Source organism: Sarcophilus harrisii, chromosome 3 (genome assembly GCF_902635505.1).
Source record: "Sarcophilus harrisii chromosome 3, mSarHar1.11, whole genome shotgun sequence".
NCBI lineage: Eukaryota > Metazoa > Chordata > Mammalia > Dasyuromorphia > Dasyuridae > Sarcophilus > Sarcophilus harrisii.
This window is the reverse complement of record NC_045428.1, coordinates 590,507,447-590,532,055: the sequence shown is the minus strand read 5'-3', so window position 1 is coordinate 590,532,055 and position 24,609 is coordinate 590,507,447. Positions and strand designations below refer to the sequence as shown.

The following is a 24,609-nucleotide window of genomic DNA, read 5'->3' as shown; positions in this document are numbered from 1 at the left end:
CCCTCAGGGAGCTTACATCCCAGTGGAAGAGACAATAAAAATGGGCTGACAGGTGCCCTATACATGCAATGTTACTGCAGAGAGAAGCCATTGGCTGTGAGGGCTGGGGAGGCTGGCCCATCGGGAAAGGGCTCCAGACTGAGCTGGATCTTCAGGGAAGCCCGGGGAGCCAGGAAGTGGAGATGGAGGGGAGGGGAGAACATGGCAGGAAGCTAGGGCAGAACCAGAGAGATTCACGCAAGTAGAGAACAGGCATTTTGGCCAAACCATTCAAAGGGAATCCATGACGCAGACTTGGGTCTTATTCTCCCATCTTTAGACTAGAAGACAAATCTCAGCGTTCTGGGAAACCTCCCATCTACCCACTGGTAGATCTCCCAGAGCATTAGGGAAGGAAGCAGACAAGCCTTTATTAGGGACTTTCTACGTGTCAGGCCTGGCAGTACTTAGCACTTTACAAATATTCTCCTCCTGGATTGGATCCTCTCAGCAACTCTGGGAAGAAGACGCTATTTTACATCCCAATTTTACAGACAGGGAAACTGAGGCAGATAGCGCTGAAGTGACTTGTCCAAGATCACACAGTCAATAAGTGTCTAAGACCAGATTTGAACTCAGATCTTGCTGACTCTGGGCAAAAGGCTTTATCCAATGCACCAGCTAGTTGAGTCCAGGTCAGCTGATGACAGTGTCATCAGGGCACAGGCAGACTGGACAGATTCAATTCAGGTTCAGAAAGCTCAGCAGAAAATGCCACCATACTTGAGAGATTCTAGCAAAACTTCCAAGATCTGTGTTACTTCTTAGTCACATGAGTTCTCTAAGCTCAAACTTTTCTCCTGGATTCTGTGTATTTGATGGGAGAAAAATCATAATCCTGAGAAGTTGTTTTGCACTGTTTTCTGCTTTAGTAAATGCCCCCTTTTAAAGGGCTAATTAAACTTGGATGACTAATTTACAATTAATTGATAATGGGTGAGGGAAAACAAACCAATGAGGGTTTCTGGACTATACCATAAGGGGAAAATAATACACCTGACCTGAGTTCAAATCTTGCCCCAGTTTCTTATTCATTGTGGAACACTAATCAAGAACATCAAAGATTAGGAAAAGGATCTACACGTCCAAAAATATTTATAACTTTTCCATGATGGCAAAAAATTGAAAACTGATGAAACCTGCTACCCAGCTCCCAATAGAAAAATGATGAACTCAGACTTTTTTTTTTTAAACTTAGCCAATGAGGGAGTTAATTTTTGCTTGACTATACCTATGTATAAAAGGGATTTTGTTTTTCTTACTTTCTCAATGAGAGGAGGGTAAGGAAAAGCCTCAAGCTTCTAAGTTACTGATCAGGATAATACCCAAGTTCTCTTCATATCACAGACCATCGTGGACCATCCTCTGAGTATCACTATGGCTCAAGAGATACATTAATCAATAATAAATGTCAAGCTTGCAATTGGTAAGTGCCACTGCCCATCTCTGGTTAGATATCACCCAAGTTAGCATTGGTCAAATTAGAAACCATTGGACTGCTGTCTTCCCTTATTTGATATCGAGCTCCACAGACACGGTTCAGTGATGGGACATTCCCAAAGCCAACAACTCCCAGTTTGGGGATGGGACAGTGAGTCTCACTGCCATCAAGGTCAATACTGGCACATGAAGGAGCATTCTGGTAATAATGGCTTTCTTCATACAAAACTGCTCCCAAGTCCGTAGGCTGTCCCAGAGAGCATTCTTGGATCTCGCTGACCTTCACCGGTTCTGTGTGTGACATAATTTGCCAGTCCTTTGACCACCTACTCAGTCTTCCCATCTGGACAATCTCCCAAGGATGACAGAGGGCTTAAGGCAGATTGCCTCCTTTTGTGTCCTTCTGTTTGTAGATCTTTTCAACCATGTAACCCTGAGGGAAATCACTGACTGACCTAGTAATATCATACAGTAGGTCTTTACCAGTTCTTGGTAACATCCAGGAAGTCCAAGAAGCCATCATCTCCCAATGTGGCCAGTGGTCTGTCTTTCCAAGGTTAGTATTCATTCCCTGATGAAATATATGGCCACACATCAGACAGAGGCAGGCCCAGGAGGTCAGGCACTTATCAGTTGATAACTTCAGAGCGATACCTTCCAAGCAGTCTCACGGTTTCATCTGTTTCTCTTCATACTCTCCTGGTATCTTTCCGAGTACGACAAGATCATCCAGATGCACCAAACCCCATTACCAGAGACCTTCTCCACTGGAAAATGGAAAATGTCTTCAAAATTCCTTTGACCAAGGTCACAACGGAACAGCCCTATTGATCTACTAAAGGTCACTGCTCTCTTGCCTTCCTCTGCCATTAGGGATCTGCTAAAAACCACCGGCTACCCAGCCAATATCTGGAATTCAGAGTGTGGCACTCTGGTCTGGGCACACCTTAGCCATTTCATTGACCACTTACATGCATCCATATCTTCCCAGTCCTCTTCAGTTTGGGGGAAGCCCAGGGGCTGTCAGGCTCTCTAAGGATCCCATTGATGACCACTTCCTTTGGCTGCTTCTGAGGTCTTTCTTCTCAGAATGGCCAATTTTCTGAGGCTGTTCCCGAAAAGATCGAGACTTTTGGAAATAGATTCCATATGCTACTCCATGGACAGACCCTTCCTCCCACTCACACCTCGATCCTCACCAAGTACCTTCTCAAATGCTCCTTCCACTCTTCCCTGAGTCAGGGCTCTCCCCGGAGACGCAAGTGCCTTCCCACTCTGGATGGTCTTCAGCTTAGCTTGTCTCTCTTGTGTTTGCGCCGCCGTTTACAAAGTGTCTCCTGCATCAGACTGAGGACTTCTGAAAGGCAGGGTTTTTGCCCTTCTTTGTACCTCCACCCTTAACACAGGGCATGATACATGTTATTTTCGGTCACTTTGGGTTGGGTTTATTTTTTTTTCAGTTTTGACTCGTTGTGATCCCTTTTTGAGGTTTTCTTCACGAAGATATTGAAGAGGTTGGACATGTCCTTCCCCAGGTCATTTGACAAATGAGGAAACGGGCAAATAGTGTGAAGTGACCTGCCCAGGTCTGAGGCGGATTTGAACTTGGGAACTTCAGTCTTTCTGACTCTAGGCCTGGAACACTGTTTGCTACCCCTCCCCCCCAGCTGCCCCCGTGCTCGGCAGAAGGGGTGTGTGTGTGTTGACTTGAATCTTTCAGGGGTCCTCAAACTTTTTAACTAGGGGGCCAGGTCACTGTCCCTCAGAATGTGGGAGGGCCGGACTATAGTAAAAACAAAAACTTTGTTTTGTGGGCCTTTAAATAAAGAAACTTCATAGCCCTGGGGGAGGGGGATAAACGTCCTCAGCTGCCACATCTGGCCGGCGGGCTGTAGTTTGAGGACCCCCGTGCAGCTTTGATGTTTCATGTGACTGCTGACTTTTCTCAGTGCCCAAAGCCAGTTATGTACAGTGAAGAGACCACAGGGCTTGAACTCAAGGAAATCTGAGTTCAAATCTTGCACCAGGTTCTTATTAGTTGTGGGACACTACACAAATCATTTAACAACTCTCTATCTCAGTTTTGTCATCTGTAAAATGGGGATTATAACAGCATCTAACCAGTAGGATTGTTACAAACATCAAATGAGGTAATATGCAAAGAACTCTGTGAACCTTATATAAATACATATCAGCTAGCATCACTTTGGCACAACGGATAGAGCGATGGGCTGGAATCAGGAAGACTCGTCTTCCCAGGTTCACTAGCTGTGTGACCCTGGGTATCTCAGTTCACTCTGCGTGCCTCAGTTTCCTTCTCTGTCAAAGGAACTGGAGAAGGAAATGGCAAACCACTCCAATATTTCTCCCAAGAAAACTCTCCATGGGGTCACAAAGAGTCAGGCAAGACTGAAATGACTGAACAATAACAACAATAAATTATCTTCTTTTAGTCGAATCATAGTTTATGAATTGGTTGCCTATGGGGTTGAATTGATGGGTTTGGATTGAATGCCTGGGCCGTCCCAGTGGCCTGGTGGCTCAAACAGCCCTTTTGTGTTCCCCCCGGGAGGAGGAATAGCTCAGGTACTTATGGGAGGGTCAACATCAGCTACAGGTGGAACGCTGCCCATGGGGGCAGGTGTCAGAGCGCACTCCTCACTTCCGCCATCTTCCACCTCCTGTCCCCACACGAATACAAGAAGCGAAGCATCCCTGGGCGTCTGCCTTCCAGTTTCTTTCCGTGTTGGCTCTTTTTCCCAAGCCTTCTGACTCCCATCTTTCCATGGTTGTACATTATTATAGCTGGGCCGGTGCGGGTAAGAAGGAGCTCACCCTGCTGTGAGGAGAAACGGAATTCCCCGAGGGGAGCCTGCTCCTCCTCCTTCCTCTGGCAATGAGCAGCACGGACACACTAGCGGGCGTTTCTGAGCAGCACTACGTGGAATTACATTGGATCAGGAATCAGAACCGGCTCTGGGTCCGGCTGAGCCTCCACGAGCCCGTCTCCGGACGGCACTGGCTTAGCCAGAAACCCTCGCCCAGCTTCGGCCCCGGGTAGATGAAGGCTGCGGCAAAGAACAGACTCCATCACTGCGGGTGTTCGGTCCTTTCCGTCCTGCCCGACTCTTCGCGCCCCCATTCGGGTCTTTTGGCAGAAGTCCTGGGGCATCTCCTTCTCCCGCTCACCTGACAGATGAGCCGCACGGGCGCGTTCGGACTCGGGCTCCCCGACTCCAGGCCCTGCACCCTGACTGCCGCACCAGTCGGCGGCCCCTCTAGCTGAGCGGCGCAGTAAGAGGCCAAAGCAGTCCGGGGGCTCATGCGACGTTTAGACATTAAGGCAGGCGGAAAGGGCGCCTCCTGGGGGAGCAGAGACATTTATCTGTAGAAAAGGAGGACTCTGGCCTGGGGACTCCCGGCGGGGAAACTCCCGCCACCAGCACAGGGAGCGCCTTCTCTGCCTCTCGCAGCCTCGGGGTACCGCAGAGAGCCCCGGGCAGCCAAGGAATCGGCCCGACGCCACCCAGCCAGCGTGGCGCGCGCCAAACATCCCCGGGCAAAGTCTGGCGTCCCGGCTCCACAGGAGGATCCCGGGAACGAAGGTTTCCTTTCCCGCCAAATGGAGGGTTCGGGGAAAGGAACAGGAAGCTCTGAACGGAACAATCTGCCAGCAGCTAAAAGCGTCTGGGGCCGAACCGTGGTTTTACTGGGTTAGGAAAGTCCCCACTGGGAGAGTCCCTTGGTTCGCAGGTGCCACTGGTGGCGTGCGGGCTGCAAAGGCCTTCCCAGCAGGCCATCCTCCCCGCCCCCCCCCCCCATCCCACAATGCAGCGCCGGCTCAAACAGCCTTAAGCTTTTACCTCCGGGTGAGCAACTCGGCCAATCAGCGCCAAAAACGGGAATCGTCAGTGTTGGGGGTGGGGGGGAGGAAGGTCCAAGAAAATAGCCTTCTGGGGAAAAAACTGGAAAAAAAAACCTAGCCTATTTATGCCCTTTGACCCAGTGATTTCAGCGCTGAGCAAGGTCCTCCTCCCTACTCAGCTGGGGCCCAAATGACATCGCGGGGTTGGGGTCCGAGTGCAGCGTGCCCGCCACCTGCGAGGCCCCTCCCCTCCCTCCCCCAGCGAGGGCCCAGGACCAGACGCCACGACAGGAAGGAAGGGACGTTATCTGGGTGCAGTCGGAGCTGCCCTGGGTCCGGGGGAGAGGATCCGGGAGGGGGAAGGGGAAGGAGACCGTCTTCACCCAGAGGGTCATGGGAAGAGCAGAAGGGCCTGCGAGGCGCTCCTAGCCCATCCCCCTCCCACGCCCATTTTGCAGAAGAGAAAACCGACGGCGGCTGCCCAGAAACCCCCTGGCGAGCATCCCGGGAAGGCGCGGAAGCTGCATCTGCCCGGGGTAGCAGGAGAGTAAGTGGGCCAGGCAGCTCCGCTTGGCTGGCGCCCTCTCGTGGCCCGAGGAGATATTGCTCCCTGCCACAAGGCGCCCGTCTCTCGGCACACACTCCGGGGAAGCGCCACCTGCCGACGGACTCGGACGCTGCGTCCTGAGCGCTCCGCGGCCCCCTCCCCGCGGAGGCAAGGAGCTCGGTGAGGGAGGGGCTCTGCTCCGGCTCCAGGGCCCGCGTTCTCAGAGCCTCCTGAAGCCTGTGGGCGGGTCTCCCCGCCGAGGGCCCCGACTGCGTTGCTGTGCGCGCACACATTCCCACGTGCGCACCCACACCCCTGGACATTCCACTCGCTCTCTCCTGCTTTTCCAGAGCCTCCCATTCTGGGGAAGGGCCCTTCTGGCCACCACCAGCCCTCCACGTGTCTCTTGGATCCCGGACCTTCCATCAGCCCCGACAGGTTACCTCCATAATCACCCCCCAGCTCACCATCGACTCGTTCTGAGCTCTTTTCTGGTTGCCTTCAAATATGTCCAATCTCCACCCTCCAGACACTAGGCCTTTCCATCCCCTTGAGCTATCAACCTATATGTCTCTTCTTTCTTTCCTTCCTTCCCTCCTTCCTTCCTTCCTTCCTTCCTTCCTTCCTTCCTCCCTCCCTCCTCCCTCCTCCCTCCCTCCCTCCCCTCCTTCCTTCCTTCCTTCCTTCCTTCCTTCCTTCCTTCCTTCCTTCCTTCCTTCCTTCCTTCCTTCCTTCCTTCCTTCCTTCCTTCCTTCCTTCCTTCCTTCTTTCTTTCTTTCTTTCTTTCTTTCTTTCTTTCTTTCTTTCTTTCTCTTTTTCTTTTTCTGCTGAGGCAGTTGGGATTAAGTACTTGCCCCAGGTCACACACCTAGCAAGTGGTAAGTGTTTGAGGTCACATTTGAACTCGGGTCCTCCTGGACTGGTGCTCTCTCCACTGAGCTACCCAGTGCTCTGTAAATGTCTTTTTCAAAAGCTCATAAAGTTTGCTTGGCAAATTGCTAACGGGTTGGGGCTCACAAGCAATGCCGTCCCTGACACACCCTGAGAGTCTTGAAAGGAGCTAGCCAACCTCTGGAGACCAAGCATTCCCAGAGCATGTTCCCATTAGGCTAAAAGGTCCTCGAAGCAAGGAGCATTTTTTGCCCTTCTCTATATCCCCAGCAAAATACCAACCCATAAAAGCCTGATGTTTAATTAATGCTGACTGATTGACTGACATTCTCCCAACTGTTGGTGCTTGCCTCAAACTATTTCTATTTATTTTGTGTGTGTGTGTATGTGTGTATCTTGTATATACTTATACTTATTCTGCTTATATACATGCATGTCTTTCTCTAATAGAATATAAACTCCTTGAGAATTTTCATTTTCTTACACTCATATTTTCAGCACCTGGCACATAATAGGTATTAATAAATACTATTGATTGATTCAGTGCATTTTGCCTTAGGAAACAAGTAGACAATCCAATAAATAGAGCTCTATGCCTAGAATCAAAAAGACCTAAATCTAGCCTCACTCGTGAATGATGCAATTCTGCACAACTCAGTACTGTACAATGTATAACCCTCTCTCCAAGGGTTCTTGTGAGGGTCTTATGAGAAGATTTCTGTAAAGTATCTTGCAAATCTATGTAAATATGAAATATTATTATTTGGAGACATCCAAGGGGTGGTGTCCTTAAGAAACTAAACATGTGGTGCTGGTTCAGGGGAAAGATGAGAAATGGACAGGTGGATATGGGAGATATTTCCACTGAAACCATACTTAACTTCATGAGATCCCTGAGAGAAAACAGAGAGGTAAGGTCTGGTTTCAAAACTGAGCTCTTGGGTACACCTGCAGACGATGGACAGACAAATAAAAAGAAACAATGGGGTTTGTAGTTGCCTAGTCTGCAAGAAAAGCCACTGAGGCAGAGCTCTGAGCCACTGGCCCTTTATAAAAGGGTCCAGGGGCCCTATATGAAGTAGACCTCAGATCTTCCTCATGCTCTGGTTTGGCCCCTTCCTCCAGGCTGTTATTCTTATAGTGTTTGATATCAAACACTCTAGAGGGAACTACACAAAATACAGAATCCCATTGGTTGATAGACCTTGCTTCAAGGACCAAAAATGAGGACTTAAAGAGTGCTGATCAACATGATCACTCATCCCAATTTCAAAATACCTGTGATAAAAAGCTAGCATTCATTTTGCTTCTTAAGGTTTGGAAGCCATTTTATACCTATATTATTTCATTTTATCTTCACAATAATCTTTGGAACATATGTGCTATTATCATAACTAATTAACAGGTAAGTAAACTGAGACTGACAGATGAAGTGATTTATGTGAGGTCCTAAAACTAGTAAATGACTAAGACTGGATTTGATCTCAAATCTTCTTGACTGGAGAAGATGGGAGGAACTGGGATTCAGGACACATGTAGAGGGGTTGGCTTTGCCAAGAAGAAAGTCCACCTCTTTGTCAGAAACTAAGGGAAAGGAGACAAGAATGAGAGATGATCTCAAGTTGTTGTGAAATGAAGAGAACAGAACAAGGAACTTACTGTAAATGGCCTCAATTTTCTCAGTAAAATAAAAAGTCCTCATTTGAGAAAGACAGACAGACAGAGAAGAGGGAAAGATAGAGAGGGAGGGAGGGAGAGAGAGAAAGAGAAGGAGATAGAGAGGGAGAAAAAGAGAGACAAAAATGGGGGAAAGGAGGTGTCTGAGAGACTTGAGGAAAGAAAAGAGACTTGTAAAAGCCATTGTGATAAGAAGTATAGAGAAACAGGAAGGTGTAGAAGGATTCTCTGCTGTAGGTAGGGCCTAGCTAAGATTAAATACAACTAGGCTCTTTCGGTGCAAATAATGAATCCCCTGCAGTGGTCACAATAATTGAAATTCATTCGGACTGGAAGTAGTTACCATACTTTACATGACTATAATTTCAAGTAATGAGAACCTTCTAATGTTATAGGCCTATCTAAACATAAATTTATGGTGGACCTACTCAACAGGATGGTGTGATTTCCTATAATTCTGTTCAAAGTAGAAGTGGAAAAAGCACATTGTGGAAGTAACCCAGGACTATTGTTTGGCTAGAAGCAAATGTCATGCTGGAACACTGGGTGTGGGATAAATCATGCACTGTTAGACATAGTTCATATGTTGGCTCTTTTTAAAACCTCATTTGAGGAATGGTTCACTAGGTGAAAGAGAAAAGAGGAATATGTTAAAAAAAGAATGTTATACTCTCCTATGCAATAAATGTTGTCTCCCTCTCTATTGGCATACAACTTCCTTAAAGGAGAAACTACAAGGCAAAGTAGTGCTATAGATGAGCGTCATCAAAAACTTTCAAAATAGATTAAACCATAATTGGGAAATATTTAGCAAAATAAATTAAAAAACAATAGAACATTAAAAAAAAGAATGTCATGTGCATAAAAACTATCGGTAGAAATGAACTAATTTTCTTAAAAAAAAAAAAAAAAAAAACAAAAAGAGTATCCTCTGGTCTTAATAGAAAAATGAGATTTTTGTCCGAAATACTTGACACTCTCAGACTTCTTATTCTTCAAACTAAAAGGGTTTTCAACTGATCTTCGTTTGTTATGAACTCAATGCCCTACTCAGGGGTCCTCAAACTATGGCCTGTGGGCCATATGCGGCAGCTGAGGACATTTATCCCCCTCACCCAGGGCTATGAAGTTTCTTTATTTAAAGACCCACAAAACAAAGTTTTTGTTTTTACTCTAGTCCGGCCCTCCAACGGTCTGAGGGACAGTGAACTGGCCCCCCCTATTTAAAAAGTCTGAGGGCCCCTGTGTCTGATATCTTCTTCTGGACCCTATCTAGCTTATCGATTTTCTTCCTAATCCTGACCTGAACACAACACTCCTGTTGAGGTTTAATGAGGAGAGACTGCTATAGGACTACTGCCTTCCTGGAAGCCGTCCTTTTGACACAGGAGATGGGCTGAGACAGGGAGGAGAGATTTAGGATTATTATGTGAGGGAGTTGTAAGATCAAGTGAACTTTTTTTTTTTTCAGTGAAGAAATATAAGCATATTTATGGGCAGTAGATAAGGAAAGGTAAAAAATCAGGGCAAGAGAGAAGGGATGATTGAAGGGGAATTTGGGCATTTGGAGGAGTCAAGGAGGAGGAATGGGCCCAAAGGTCCAAGTAAAAGGGTTGTAATTGGCAAGGAAAATGGTCACTTTATGCTCTGAGACTGGATCACAAAGATGGGTTGAGCTGATATAATTTAAAATGGGGAATTGAGGAGAAAGGGGAGCTTAAGACAGATGAGTCCTCCATTTTTCATAGAAGGATGAAGCTAGCTCTTCTGCTGAGGGACAGGCTAGGGGCAGGTATAGGTGGCTTCAGAGATGAGAGGGTTTCCAGCGGCTGCTGTGAGGAATACAATTAAGGATCAATCATGGAAGCATAAGACAACTATCCTGAAGCAGCAAAGACCCAGCTAAGACAGGCTAACTGAAATTTATATGGAATCACAGAACTTTTGAAGAAACTCATGTCCACCAGATCATGTCCTGTTGGGGTCACCCAGTCTCTGCTTGGAGAGCTCCAAAGAAAGGAAATCCACCATCTCTTGAGGTGGGTCATTCTGTTTGTGGACTGCTGTCCTTAGCGTTTGTTGACATCCAGCCTAAATTACCCCTGCCTTAGCCCTAGCAGAACAAATTAATTCCTTAAGAGACCCAAGACACCTTAAGTTCACCGTCTCCCCCATTCTGCTTTTCTCCCGGCCACACAAGCCCAGTTCCTTCGATTAATCCTCATGCTTCAGGGACCCAAGGACCCAACTGCCATACTGTGAATACTATCCAATTTATCAATGTCCTTAAACTGCGCTCATAACCGAACACAATATTTCAGCAGATAATGTTGGACAAATCCAGAGTACACAGTAGATGAATAATAGCTAGCAATTACATAGTACCTCCTATGTGCCAGGCTGAGTGCTTTACAAATATTAACTCATTTGAGCCTATCTCTTTCCTGTTTCTGTCCCTGAATGTCACCCAAGACTTCATTAGCTTTTTTACTGCGGCATATCGTGGATGACTCATATTATGCTTGTAGTCCACTGAAACTACCAGATCTTTTTCAGAACAACTACTGTCTAGACATCCCTTCCCTACTTGATTCTTGAAAGGTTGATTTTTTGTGCCCTAATATAAAACTTTACAATGCTCCCTAACGAACTTCATCTTAGCAGATTCTGTTCAATTCTCTACAATATCCTTTGGATCCTGGCCGTCATACAATATATTAGTTGTCACTCCCTCACTCCTTAACCCAGCTTGGTGTTCTCTGCAAATATGATGGGCACGCCATTTACTCCTTTATTCAAGACTCTGATTGTTTACAAGTATATATATTTTACAAAACAAGGTCTATGCTTGACCTCCACCTGTGGTCCTGGGGTCCTCCACCAGTGACCTCCTGATATGTTGATACTAAAATCTTAACAACTCTACTCTTTCACTCTGACCATCCAGAGTAGGGTTGAAGCCATCTAATTATCCTATCATCTCATCCATTTCTCTCCATCTTCTCCGGAATAGCATAAGGTTCTTTAGAGAAACTGTTGCTAAAATGGGAGTAAACTCTCTCCTTAATAATATTCTCCTCATCCACTAATTTGGTGATCCAGTCAAAAAAGGAAATAGCATTGGTCTGACATGACCTGTGCTTGCAGGTTGGTTCTTTGTGATCACTGCTCCCCTTTCCAGAGGTTCATCAATCATCTTTTCAGTTGTCCGTCCTAAAATTTCCCCAAGAATCAAAGTCAAGCTCCCTGGCCCATGATTTGCCGGCTCTGTTTTCTCCTTTTAAAAATTAGGGAATTTGTCCTTCTCCCAACTTGTGGCACCTCTCCCACCTTTCTCATAATCTTTCACATATCACTTACCCAGGCTCAGCCATCACATCTCCAGTTCTCTAAGGACTTGAAGCTATACTTCATCCAGATAAGGAGACTTGAATTCAATCAAGGAGGGCTTCCTACTGTTTTTCTTATCTCAGATATCAACTCTCCGTTAGTCATTTTTGTTCCCTCGTTTTCAGCAGAGAGATCATTTTCCTTTGCAGAAAATAGAAACATAAAATTTAAATAACTGCTTTTTTTATGTTGTCAGTTATCACTGTCCCCTTATTCAGCCCAAGAAAATCCCCTCTCCACTGATCCTCCTCTCTAGAGCTAACAACAAAAACCCCTCTCTTGCTTTTACTTTGCTTCCCTTCCTTGACAGACTCAGCTTCACTTAACATTCATCTTCCTGACTCTCTTTTTACTGTATCATAATCTCACATTTATCTTCTATTATCTAACCTCACTTTTATTTGCTGTGTTTTGGGGGCCCTGACGTGATTTACTGTGTGATAATCTCATTATTTATTTTCTATTATCTGACCTCGCTTTTATTTTCTGTATTTTTGGGGACTGGGGATCTAAGGTGATTTTCAATACTTCTAACAATGTTCCAATGATGATGAGACATTGTATGAGAAGGGACATTTCAAGGCTACCACACTCCCGTCGTCCAAAAAGGCCTACACTACAGCATAATTCTTTTCATCACATCAGAAGTCTTCTTTTTTGTAGGATTCTTCTGAGCTTTCTACCACTCAAGCCTTTCCCCAGGCCTAAAGCTAGGGGGCTGCTGACCTCCTATCATAATCTCATATTTATCTTCTATTATCTGACCTTGCTTTTATTTTCTGTATTTTGGGGGACTGGGGACCTAGGTGGTTCTTTTCTAAAGGGAATTCACCCATTTATCCTTTCAATGCAATCATTTCCCTTTGTGACTTTAGAATTTTAAAACTTGAGCATTTCTCCTCCTTCCCTCCAAGAGTTCGTGGATATAAAAGTGAGTGAAAATTATTGGAAATGATATGGATGAATATGCAGTGAATGAAAGAGCTTTTGGGAAAGCTAGGACACCAGTGAAAAAATTGTGACTTGGTCCAACCGTTCCAGAAAGTACTTTGGAACCAGTTCCAAAAGTTACTAAATACTGCATCTTCTTTGACTCAGTCATACTATCACTATTAAGTTGGTTCCCCAAAGAAATCAAAGAAAAAAGGAAAACGACCTATATGTACTAAATATATAGTACTTCTTTTTACAAATTAGTAAAAATATATATAAATATATAGTAGTTCTTTTATAAATTATAGTAATTCTTTTCTTACTAGCCCACACCTGGAAATTAGGGAGGAGCTGGGGAATGACCACATAAACTATGGTTTATAAATATATGGAATACTACTATAATGTGCGGTTATTGTTCAGTCCCGTCCAGCTCTTCATGACTCCGTTTGTAGTCTTCTTGGCAAAGATACCGGAATGATTTGTCTTCTTCTGGGGTTCATTTTACAGATGAGGAACTGAGGCAAACAGGGTTAAGTGACTTACCCAGGTTGGCACATCGAAGAAGTATCTGAGGCCAGATTTGAATTCTGGAAGATGAGGAAAGTGGGAAGATCTCTCTGAAACGGTGCAAAATGATAAGAATTAGGAGAACAATTTATACAGCGATGAGCACATTATGGAGAAGACAACTTTGAAAGACTTTGGAACTCTGATAAATCAGTGATAAAGCATGAGTCCAAAGGCCTGAAGATGAAAGAAGACATCCACCTCCGGCCAGAGACAGACATTTTGGAGGTGGCCAATGTGAGGACTTTTTCTTTTTTGCCAAACTTCGTATCTTTGTTATAAGGCTCTTATTTTTTGTTGTTGTTATTAAATTGTCGAAAAAGACTGTGAGACAATTGGGGGGGGGGAGAGAGAGAGAGAGAGAGAGAGAGAGAGAGAGAGGAATGATAGAAGGAAAAAGGGAGGGACAGGAACAGGGGGAGGCGGAATAGGGAAAGATATTGAGAGGGAGAGGGAGGGAGGGGGAGGGAGAGAAACAGATGGGACAGACAGAGAGAAAGGGAAAGAGAGAGAGAGAGAGAGAAAAGGGAAAGAGAGACAGAGAGGGAGACGGGAGGGAGACAAAAAAAAAGAGAGACACAGAAAGAGAGGAAGATATAGAGAAGTCATAACAACCCAGAGAGAAGAAAGATGGTGAAAGTGCCAAAGGTTGTGAAGGAAGAGGATAGGATAAAGACCAGTGGCAAATTTGAGGAGCAATTTTGGTTGAATGGTGAGGTAGAACCCAGCGTGCAGAGGGAGAAGGAATGGGAGGAAAGGGACTGGGGCTCCATCATAGATGGCTTTCCCAAGGATTTTGACTAAGAGAGGGCTATAGGAAGATGGCTCTGGGGGGAGTGGAAGAAAAACAAGGAGCAGAGGGAAGTGCTAAAGGACTCTGTGTAGTTCTAGCCTTGCTCAGACACCCCCAGCACCACCGTGAGAAGCTGCCTCCGGACAAGGGTGGCCTGTTACTCCCAGAGAAACCAAAGGAGACATGCAAAGGCCTGGAGAGCCAGAGACGCTGGTCAAGAGATTCAAAGCTAGACATAGAGACAAAGGGACAGAAAAAAGGAGCGAGAGAAACAAAAAAAAGCAGATAGAAACGTTGGGAGAGACATTTCTGTGAAGACCAGACAGAGATAAGAGTTTCAGAGACCGAGGGACAGGACTAGGGGGATAGAGTCAGGAACTTTCTGGGGAGGGGGTGTGTGAGGTAGAACAGTAGGGCACTGGCCCTAGAGCCAGGAGAACCTGAGTTCAAATCCAGACCCAGTCATTTGCTAGTTGTGTGATCCTGGGTAAGACATCTAACCCTGCTTGCCTCCTCCCCTCTCCCCAAAAAAGTACATAAGAGCCTTCTGGGCCAGAGGCTAGGAGACAGAGACATCTAGACTGACTCTCAGTGTCACCCTGAGTCCCTGCCCCTCTCCTTGCCTCAGTTTCCCAGCAAATAAGGTTAATCTAGAGCAGTCTGATAGTTTTGGGGGAAAAGAGGACACAGAGAAAAGCTGACATTTGACTTCTCCCTGATCTTCCCAGTCTCCCCCAGTTCAAGGAGAGATAGTCCGTCCAGGACCTCAGGATCCAGTGGAGGAGCACTGAACACTCCTCATCCCAGCTGTCCTCCAGCAGAAAAATGGGTGGAGGATGGCAGGTCTCCCCCCACAACTCACTCTTGCTAACTGTCTCTGCCAGAGATTCAAGCCCAGAAGGAGGGGCTGGGGGCAGGCAAGGGTGGCTGGGACTACAGAGCCGGCTCCCCCACAGCGGGTACGGGGCACAGAGACCCCCAGGCTGCAGTGGCTGCTGCCAAGGGGGCTGTTCACCTGTTCCAAGTTGGACCGTGGAAATGAGAGGAGGCAGAGGTGGAGTCCCGAGGTCGGAGGCTGAGAGGCTCAGATGCTGGCGTCCTGATGACAAACATCACTGGAACAGAGAGAAACAGACATAAAAACACATAGTGGGGACAAGGCCGAGTCTGGAGGAGGGGAAAGAAACTACGGGGGAGGTAAACTCCTAAACCTGCAGCTAGAAGGGATCTGGGAGGTCTCCTGGTGTCCAGTCTCCTGACTTTTTCCAGCTGGACAAACTGGGCCCAGTCTAGAGACTTGCCCAGAATTGCCTACAAAGGCAGCAGAAGCAAATCCGAGTCCTCCCACACTTCTCCCACATAACCCGCTGGTTTTGCCGCTCACTGCCCTCCTAACCTTGGCGAGTTCCTTTCATTCCTCCGGCTTCCTCCACACTGAAATGGGGCTGTGGGAGGAGGACCCCCTGCTCGGCCAGACTGCGATTCCAGGGCCTGGGGACGGGTGCCAAAGGGCTGAGGAAGTGGGAGCCCGGGACGCTGGGATTGGGATCCCAATGACTGATACCTAACTTGGAGCCCAATGCCTGCTCCGCTGTAGGGACTTAATAAGTGCTTGTTACTGGCAGCTCAGGACATCCGGGCCCTTGAGGAGTGGGGGGACAGGGAGAGGTTTTGAAAGAGCAGGGTCCCAGGGGTCAGGGAGCCGGGAGCCCCAGACACTGCGGCTTCAAGGGTGGGGGGTGGCTTTCTAGAGGTGCCGTCAGAAGATCCAAGGGGTTTCGGGCCAAGGACGGGGAGGGAGAGATCAGGGAAAAGAAAGAGATGCAAGGACTAGCACAGCCGGACGCCGGTGTCCCAGAGGGAGAGCTGGCCGGAGGGGGAGCGAGAACTGACACTAGTTAGTAGGGGCTGAGAGCTGGGGGCTGCGGTCCCGGTGAGGGCCCGAGGCCAATAGGGCCAAAGGGTGGGGAGGACACCCGGAGACCGAGGAGCTTGATTCTCCAGGATGAAGTTGTCCAGAATGACAACATGGGGGGAGGGGAAGGCCCAGGACTAACTTCCCATAAGTTGGGCTTCAAAGAATGGGGGGCCCTGCTGCTGAATTTCAGGGATGGGACACCTGGCTCTCACTACCAGGATGTGAGGGGCCTGGATCCCCTCAGTTGGGGTTCAGGATCCCAGGTCCCCGGGGAAGCTCCGGTCCGGGCGGGTGGGAGGGGGAGGAGGGGTGCCCAGCTGCCCCGGATGGGGGCCTGGATCCCCAGTGGGGTTTCCCCAGGGCCCGGAAGCTCCCGGGTCTGGGCTGCGGTGGGGGTGGAGTGGGGCCTGGGTCCCCGGCTGAGGTCCAGGATCCCAGTGGCCCAAGTGAAGCTCCTGGGTCTGGGCGGGTGGGGGAGGGGGCGGGGTGTCTAGCGCTGGCCGCTCGGGCCGGGGTCTCCTGGACCCCCCGAGGCGGCGGCCGGGGGTGCCTCTCAGGGCCCCCCCCGGGGCCCCGCCGGAGCCGCGGCCGCTGGGCGGCCTGGGGGGCGCTGGGCCGGGCTTCGTGGAGGGGATGCCCGCTTCTCGGAACTTAGCCCGCGTTCGAGCGTTTCACCCGGGGCAACGGTGAGCGAGCGAGCTAAAGCGGGTGGGCGGGGTGGGGGGGGGCCTTTCTCCCGCGTGTGTCTGTCCGTTCGTATCTGTCTCTCCACTCCTCGTGTCTCTGCTCCCGCCTCTGTCCCCAGCGTCTTTTCCTCATGTCTCTCTGCTCGTCCCTGTGTTCCTATGACTGTCTGTACCCCTCGTCTCTTTGTTACCCCCGTTGTTACCCCCGCTATTCCTTGTCCTCGTGTCTCTACCCGTTGTGTCTCCCTCCCCCTCTATCCCTGTGTCTCCCCCGTCGCCGTCGCCCCCTGTGCTCCCGAGTGTGCTCCCCTTGTTACCCCCGTTGTCCCTTCCCCCGTCTAACGTGCTCCCTTTTCCCCCGCCTCTCCATCGCCTCCTCAATCTGCTCCTCCTACTCCCTCTGCTCCCCCTGTTCGTCCTATCTGTGTAACGCGTGCTGCACTTCCTGTTAAGTCTGGGGCCTTCGGGCCAAAGTAGACCCCTGGCCCCCAGTCGCCGCCGCCGTCGTCGTTCCCCCCCGGTCCTTGTCGCCCCGTCCCCCATGTCTCTCGGTGTTTGTTCGTCCCCCTGGGCAGGGATCGCTTTCTCCAACGGCCCCCGATGGCACACGCTCCGAACGCTCACAATGGGCGCCCTGAAGGACATGGGGTTGGGGACGCGAAATATTGAGGAACGGATCGTGGAAGAGGCAGCCGCCCTGTGCAACGAACTCGGCCAAAACCGTGGTGCGGAGCCCCGCCGCGGCCGGAGCCGGGCCGGGCCTCGGGCCGGGCCAGCCGCCTGCGGGGGGCCGTCCGAACCTACCGGCTGGGAAAGCCGCCCGTCGGGGAGGCCGCAGGGCCTGGCGTTAGAGGGCCTGGGGGCCCCAGATGCGGACGGGGACGGACGCGGGGCGGCGGGGACGCCAGAGGGTCGTTAGGGCGGGGGCGGGGACAAAATGGGCGCTTCAGAGGGAGACGCCGGGAGAGACAAGGAGACAGGCTGGGAGAGACGGACGGACAAAGGGAGCGTCAGGGAGAGGCCGAGACCGAGACCGAGACCGAGAGAGGGAGAGACAGAGACAGGGAGAATCGGGGAGAGAGAGAGAGGGAGAATCAGGGAGAGACAGAGGGAGAGACAAGAGACAGAGGGAGAGACAGAGACAGGGAGAATCAGGGAGAGACAGAGACAGGGAGAATCGGGGAGAGACAGAGAGAGACAGAGAGAGAGAGGGAGAGCCAGAGACAGGGAGAATCAGGGAGAGACAGAGACAGAGATCAGGGAGAGACAGAGAGGGAGAATCAGGGAGAGACAGAGGGAGAGACAAGAGACAGACAGGGAGACAGACGGAGAGACAGGGAGAGACACCCAGAGAATAAGGGGGGGCGCTTGAGAGCTAAGTTACTGAACGATTGTTGGGGGAGGAAGACACAAACAAAAAACAGCATTTTTTGGATGAAGACACCAAGAAAAGGGGGAGGGGCCAGAAACTCGAGAGGGAAGAACATTGGGGAGTGGAGATGTCCCAGATGAGGGCTCCTCCTTCCCCTCCGGAGGGGGAACAAACCGGGACAATGGGGCAAGGATCCGCTTGGGGGAGGTGGGACAGAGGAATAGGGAGCATCACAGGAAGGTCGGTTCTTAATGGGCCCGGGATAGTGACCGACCTCGGGACAGGGACAGTCTGGAGGCAGGAGCGGATGGAGACAGTCATGGATGGAGAGGGGCAGAGAACCGGAGACAGACACGCAGAGAGGGGAAAACACAGCGGCAGAGACAGAGAGAACTGACAGGAGGGGAAGAGAAACTGGGAGGGGAAGCACGGACATCCCCGGTGGTTCTCAAACTTTGGTTCTCAGTATCTTCATGTTAAAAACAAAACAAAACAAAAAACCATCGAGGATGTGTCCGGAGCGTTTTTGTTCACATGGGTTATATTGATAGCTATTTATTATATTAGAAATAAAAATGATCTTGAATTTGTAGACCCTCCGAGAGGGTTTCAGAGACCCCAGCAATTCTCTGGACTGCACTTTGAGGACCACCGATCCAGACACAAAGAGACAGACGCTGAGAGAGGGGCAGAGACCCCGGGAGGGAAAAGACAAAGCCAGAGAGACACTGGGGAGGGAGTGAGAGGGGAAGCGTAGACGCACTCAAAGGTAGACAGTGAGATGGAGGCAGAGACTGACTGGGAGGGGAAGTGGAGACTCGGTCAAAAATAAGACACTGAGAAGGGGCAGAGACCCTGGAGAGAAAAGGCAGAGAAAGCCAGAGAGACATTGGGGAGGACTGAGGGGAAGTGGAGACACTCAAAGGTAGACAGTGAGATGGAGGCAGAGACAGACTGGGAGGGGAAGTGGAGACACACTCAAAGGTAAACTGAGAGAGGGTCAGAGACAGACACTGGGAAGAGATGGAGGGAAAAGGCAGGGACACGAGACCTGCCGGGGAGGGGCGAGACCCTCAGCCAGAGGGCAGAAGGCCAGAGCCAGAGTCCGGCTCTGGGTCTGCCCGGCGCCTTCATTATCCACTTTTTCTCCAGAGGCTCCATTCAACCCCCGGCAGCTCCTGTGCAATGCTGTGTCCAACGTCATCTGCGCGGTGGTGTTTGGACAACGCTATAGCTATGAGGACCCTGATTTCAAAACCCTGTTGGATTTGCTGAACGACAACTTTAAGCTTATAAGCTCGCAATGGGGCCAGGTGAGTCCTGCTGGGGAGGAAGCGGGCTGGGATCTCTGAATGGGGGAAGCCGGGCAGGGGCTGGGGATGGGCTGAAGGAGCATCTTCCTGGAAGAGCTCCCAGCCGGACACACAGGGAGAGTTGGAGGGGATGATATTGGGGGGAGGGGACTGGGGGGAATCTGGGGGGACATTTTGGAGGTCACTGAGGCTGGAGTCCTGCCCAATGTGACATCCAGGCTCCCAAGTCGCCAGCTCTCTGTCGTTGCCATGGCTGCCACCCTGACCCTCTTCCTCCCGACCTTCAGATGTACAACATGTTCCCGTCCGTTATGGACTGGGTCCCTGGCCCCCACCAGCGAATTTTCCATAACTTTGAGTTGCTGCGGGCCTTCATCTATGATCATATATGGAAACATCAGAAAAGTAGGAAGTCAGGAGAGCCAAGGGACTTCGTGGACTGTTTCCTTGATCAGATAGAGAAGGTCAGTCACTTCCCCATGCCTATCGCTTCCCTTCCCCATGCCTGATCCTCCCTCCCAATCTCTCCAGCCTTAAGCACAACCTCCTCCTTCTGCCACAGGAAAAGCAGGACCCTTGGAGTCACTACTACATGGACTCACTAGTGATGACAACCCATAATCTCTTCTTTGGGGGCACAGAGACCACAAGTAATACCCTTCGCTATGGACTGCTGATTTTACTGAAGTATCCTGAAGTAACAAGTGGGTACCCTTCTTCTCCAGGGGCCCCTCGGGGGTAGGAGGAGGGAGCTGTGTTGAAGGCTTCCCCGGGGAATCTTTCTGGCAACGTGGTGCCGGAGGAGTTGAAGTCCCACCCCTAGAGCCCTTTGCACCTGAGGGATCCCAGACCACTTGAATTCTCTTATTATACATAAAAAGAGGGGGCTGGACTAAAGGATCCTGGGACCCGATGATCGAAAAGAGGAACTAGAGACATGAGGACTGTCTCTCAATCTTCCTTCTCCCCTCCCTCTGCTTCCCCAGAAAAAGTCCAAGAAGAGATAGACCGTGTGGTGGGTCGGGATAGGGCTCCTCGTCTGGAAGACAGAGACCACCTGCCCTATACCAACGCAGTTGTGCATGAGATCCAGAGACTTGTCAGCGTCTTACCTATGGGCCTGCCCCGAGCCGTGACTCAGGACACCCATTTCCGTGGATGCTTCTTACCCAAGGTGCCCACTTTGGATCCATAGCGTCCATGGAGGACTGGGCAGATCCATTAGGACAGGGGAAAGGGGGCTGACAGGAGGAGGAGGAGGAGCCCAGTCAGTCAACAATCATGGATTAAGCCCTCAAGTGCCAGGCACTGTCAGTGCTGGAGCTAGTTAAAAAACAGAACTGAAGTCTCCTTGTCTAACTGGGGAGACAACACGCAAACAACCACGGAGAATAGAAAGAGATAGATTGAATAGAAAGATTGAAGATATAAAATAGGATGAAAAGAAAGATAAAATGGATAGAATGAATAGAAAGATAAAATGGATGAATAAATTAAAATGGATAAATAGGATGAAGAGAAAGATAGATGAAATGGATAAAGGATGGATAGGATAAATAGATTAAAATGGGTAGGATGAAAAAATAAAATGGATGGGAAGGAAAAGGAAAAATAAATTGAATGAAATTTATTGAAATTAATAAATGACAAAAATTGGTGAAAAAGATAAAATGGAAGGATGACTAGAAAATTTTGGATAGAAAAAAAAAATGGATGGATAGGGATGAATAGAAAATAGGATTGTAGGATAAAAAAAAAATGGATGGAAAAATGAATAGAAATGAAAGAAAGTTAAAAAAATAAAAGAAAGAAAAGGAAAGGAAAGAAGATTGGGGATTTAAAAAGAAGAAAAAGGAAAAAAATAAAATAAAATGAATAGAAAAATAATAGATAAAAAAAAATAAAAAATAAAATTTAAAGATTGAAGAAAATAAAGAAAGAAGATAAATGGAAAAGGAAATGGAAAGATAAAAGAAATATGGAAAATGAAAATAAAAAGGAGGATAAAAAGGAAAAGGATGGAAGGAGAAAGGAAAAATGAATGGGTGGAAATGGAAAATAAATGGAAGAATGAATGGAAAATGGATGAATGGAAAAAAAATAATGATGGAATGGAATGGAAGATAAAAAGGAAGGATGGAAAAATAAAATATGAAGAATGATAAAATGATAAAAGGAAAGTAAAATATGATAAAAGAAAGATAAAAATGGATGAAAGAAAAATGAAATGGATGCATAGGATGAATAGAAAGATAAAATGAATGGGATAGATAAAATTGAAAAAAATAAAATGATGGGAATGGAAAGGAAAAATGAAAGGAATGAATAGAAAATGGAATAAAAAATGATAGATGAAAAAGAAAAAAGGAAATAATGGATGAAAAAATAAATAATGGAAAAATAAATGAATGAAAAAAATAGATTAAAAGGATAAGAAAAAAAAAAGGATATAGGAATTGATAAAATGGATAGATAAAGAAAAAATGGAAAAGGATGAAAAAGAAAAAATGAATAGAAAAATAAAAGATAAAAGAAAATGGGTGGATAGAAATTAAAATTAATAGGGAAAAGTAAAATGGATTGGTTTAAAAATGGGATAATGAAAAAATTAAATAGAAAAATAAAAGGAATGGAAGGAAGGTAAAAGGATAATGGGAATAAAGGTTGGTTTGAAAATGGGGAAAGTAATGAAAAGACTGGAAATGAGGAAATAAAATGGTTACTTTAAATGGGATAATGGGAAAAACAGATGGAAATGGAAAGTTAAGAAAATTTAGAAGGGGGATGAAATTTGAATTTAAGACACCTGGGAAGGCCTAAAAAATTTTCCCTTCCCCAAAACAGGGTGGCCCCACTGGGAAAGCCCCCAAACCCCCCCCCGGGGGAAATCGGGTTCCAAAACAATGGGCTAAAAGCAAAGCTAAAATAATTTGGTTTTTAATCCCAAACCCAAGGTTTCCCTCCTTTTTCTTTTTGTTCCTTTTTTGTTTCCCAAATTAAATGGCAAAAACCCTCCCGGGAAAAACCTCCCAAAAATTTCCTTTTTCCCCCAAAACCAACTTCTCCTTTTTCCAAATTATTTTTTTTTCTTTAATTCAAACATTTCCCCTCACCCTTTTTGGCACCCCTACAAAAATTTTTTTAAACCAAAACCCCCCCAAAACCCCCCCCCCTTTTTCAGTTTTCTTTAACCCCCCCCAGCCACCCCCCTCTGACCCCTGGCCGGTATTTTCCAAACCAGGCCTGATCCCCCACCCCCCCAAAAATCCCACCCAAATTCCGGGTTTTTCATTCCTTGGGCTTTTAGTCCTTAACCCCTCACCTAGATCAGCCCCTCTCACCAAGACCTGGAGCCTCTGGTAGTTTAGCAGACTGGATCAGTATGTGGGGTGGCTTATAGATCCCTTCCACCTGCCAGTCTGGGATTGAATTCAAAGCCCACTTTCTGCCAGTTTTCTCCACCTCCCTCTCCCTTAGACCCACTGCTAGTGCCCTCCCCCAGGGCCTCACTCGCGGTACAGCCTCCTTAATGCTTGCTGACTTAAGGTATCTGGCTCAAGTGGAGAGCAGGGAGAGAGGGGGGAATTCACCTACAGGCCAAAATACAAGGCTGCCCGCAGGTCAGATGACACGGAGTTTAAGTGAGGAGCTGAGGGCGACTCTGGATGACTGGAGAGGATGGTGACAGCCTCGATAGTCCGATTTGGAGCTCTGGGCCCGGAGATTGTTCAAACCCAGATCCGGGAGCTGGAGCAATTTAGCCATCGGCCTCAGATTCATCTGTTGAATGGGAACAAATAGCACTTGTGAGATCAGTCAGATGAGCTACTAAGTGTGAAATGCTCTGGAAAGCTCGGAGCCCTGAGTGTTGGCGCTCTGGCGGTTTTGGACATGGTGGGTTTGAGATACCTGGAAATCTCAGGTGGAAATGCCCAGGAGGCATCTCCAGGAGCAAATCTGAGGGGCAGGAGAGAGCTTAGGGACCGGACAGTAGATTGGGGGGCTGAGATCACCCAGGGAAGCGCGTGCTCTTGACCCTGGGGGACCCCCGTGGATCTGACAGCTGAGATGGCAGACTCTGGAGCGCAGTTTCAGAATGGCTGAAAGTCAGACAGCACAAGGTATGGAACGAGGAGAAAGGGCTGCTGCACCTAGAACAGACATAAGTTCAGTAGCCCGAGAGGGATGCTAGCTAGTGAGGATGGCTGGATCAAGGATGGGGAGGGGGAGCTCGGGAGATTGTCAGAATGGTGGTTTCTGTTGACCGAGGGTCCATGAACAAGAGGCAATGGGGGTTCATCTGCTGGGAGGGGAAAGGGGAGAGTGGGGATCCTTGGCAGGTGGCATCCGAGGCTCTGCGGGAGGAAGGTGAGGGTGGGCACTGGAGAGGTACATGAGCATCGCCTGGTGGAGGTCTCCGTTTCCTGGGGCGGGGCCGGTCTCCTGGCAGCCTGGGGCACCGTACTAACTTGTCTTCCTGCTCCCATCAGGGCACCCACATCATCCCACTGTTTGTCTCCGCATACCGGGACTCAATCCAGTTCAAGGACCCACAATGTTTTGACCCAACCAACTTCCTGGATGAGAAAGGGGCCTTCCGAGCAAACAAGGCTTTCATGCCCTTCGCTACAGGTAAGGGCCAGCCAGGGCCAGGGTTAGAGGCCGGGGAGACCCGGGGAGTGCAGAAACACAGGAGGAAAGGGGGCCACGGCGCAAAGACCCCCGCGACCTTCCCCAGCGGGCCCCTGACAGGCTCTGCTCTCTGTGCAGGGAAGCGCATGTGCCTTGGGGCAGGCCTGGCCCGGATGGAGATCTTCCTCTTCCTCACCACCATCCTCCAGCGTTTCAAACTGACCCCAATGGAGAAGCCGGAGGACATAGACCTGACTCCTCAGCATTGCAGCTCCCAGGCAACCGGCTCTCACCCCACGAAAGCCCGCTGTGGCTGGGTCTCAACTGAGCTCCTGCCCAGGGGATTTCCACTTCTCCCACTCCTGGCAATTTGCTCCTGTTCACACCCCCACCCAAAAAGGCACCTGTGGATCGCTTATTGGGGGAGAGGGGGGCTGACGGGTGGGAGGGTGGACAAAAGCATGAAGAAAGAGGCTGGCTCTGAGGTAAACTTTATTTGGGGGTGGGCGGCAAGTCTGCAGCCCAGGCTCCGCTGAGCACCCC

The 24,609-nt window shown here is 48.7% G+C and overlaps 1 protein-coding gene and 1 long non-coding RNA gene across 4 annotated transcripts in view; one reads left to right on the top strand and one right to left on the bottom strand.

The window, feature by feature from the left end:
* The window catches only part of LOC111720160, a 35,730-nt gene extending 19,659 nt beyond the window's left edge, over positions 1-16,071 (bottom strand). For all 3 annotated transcript variants that reach the window (XR_004233413.1, XR_004233412.1, XR_004233410.1), the window contains exons 1-4: positions 15,542-16,071; positions 15,161-15,260; positions 13,329-13,402; positions 11,820-11,990 (exon numbers count right to left, since the gene is read on the bottom strand). This is a non-coding gene — a long non-coding RNA (uncharacterized LOC111720160). The remainder of the gene's footprint in view (positions 1-11,819; positions 11,991-13,328; positions 13,403-15,160; positions 15,261-15,541) is intronic.
* A 685-nt stretch (positions 16,072-16,756) lies between these two features.
* Positions 16,757-24,550, top strand: LOC100916904 (cytochrome P450 2F2). Its single transcript, XM_031961636.1, has 8 exons — positions 16,757-17,474; positions 19,274-19,434; positions 19,722-19,898; positions 19,997-20,138; positions 20,421-20,608; positions 23,925-24,066; positions 24,205-24,383; positions 24,467-24,550. Exons 1-8 carry the CDS (start codon positions 17,291-17,293, stop codon positions 24,548-24,550), a joined length of 1,257 nt encoding a protein of 418 aa, XP_031817496.1. The 5' UTR covers positions 16,757-17,290.
* Positions 24,551-24,609: the final 59 nt, after the last annotated feature.

Excerpts from the sequence above, each read along its gene's own strand:
- LOC100916904 (XM_031961636.1), top strand. The coding sequence starts at position 17,291 with ATGTCTCTCGGTGTTTGTTCGTCCCCCTGGGCAGGGATCGCTTTCTCC. Across the intron at positions 20,139-20,420 it reads GAAGTATCCTGAAGTAACAA|AAAAAGTCCAAGAAGAGATA; the intron begins GTGGGTACCCTT and ends CTGCTTCCCCAG. Across the intron at positions 24,384-24,466 it reads CGAAAGCCCGCTGTGGCTGG|GCACCTGTGGATCGCTTATT; the intron begins GTCTCAACTGAG and ends CCACCCAAAAAG.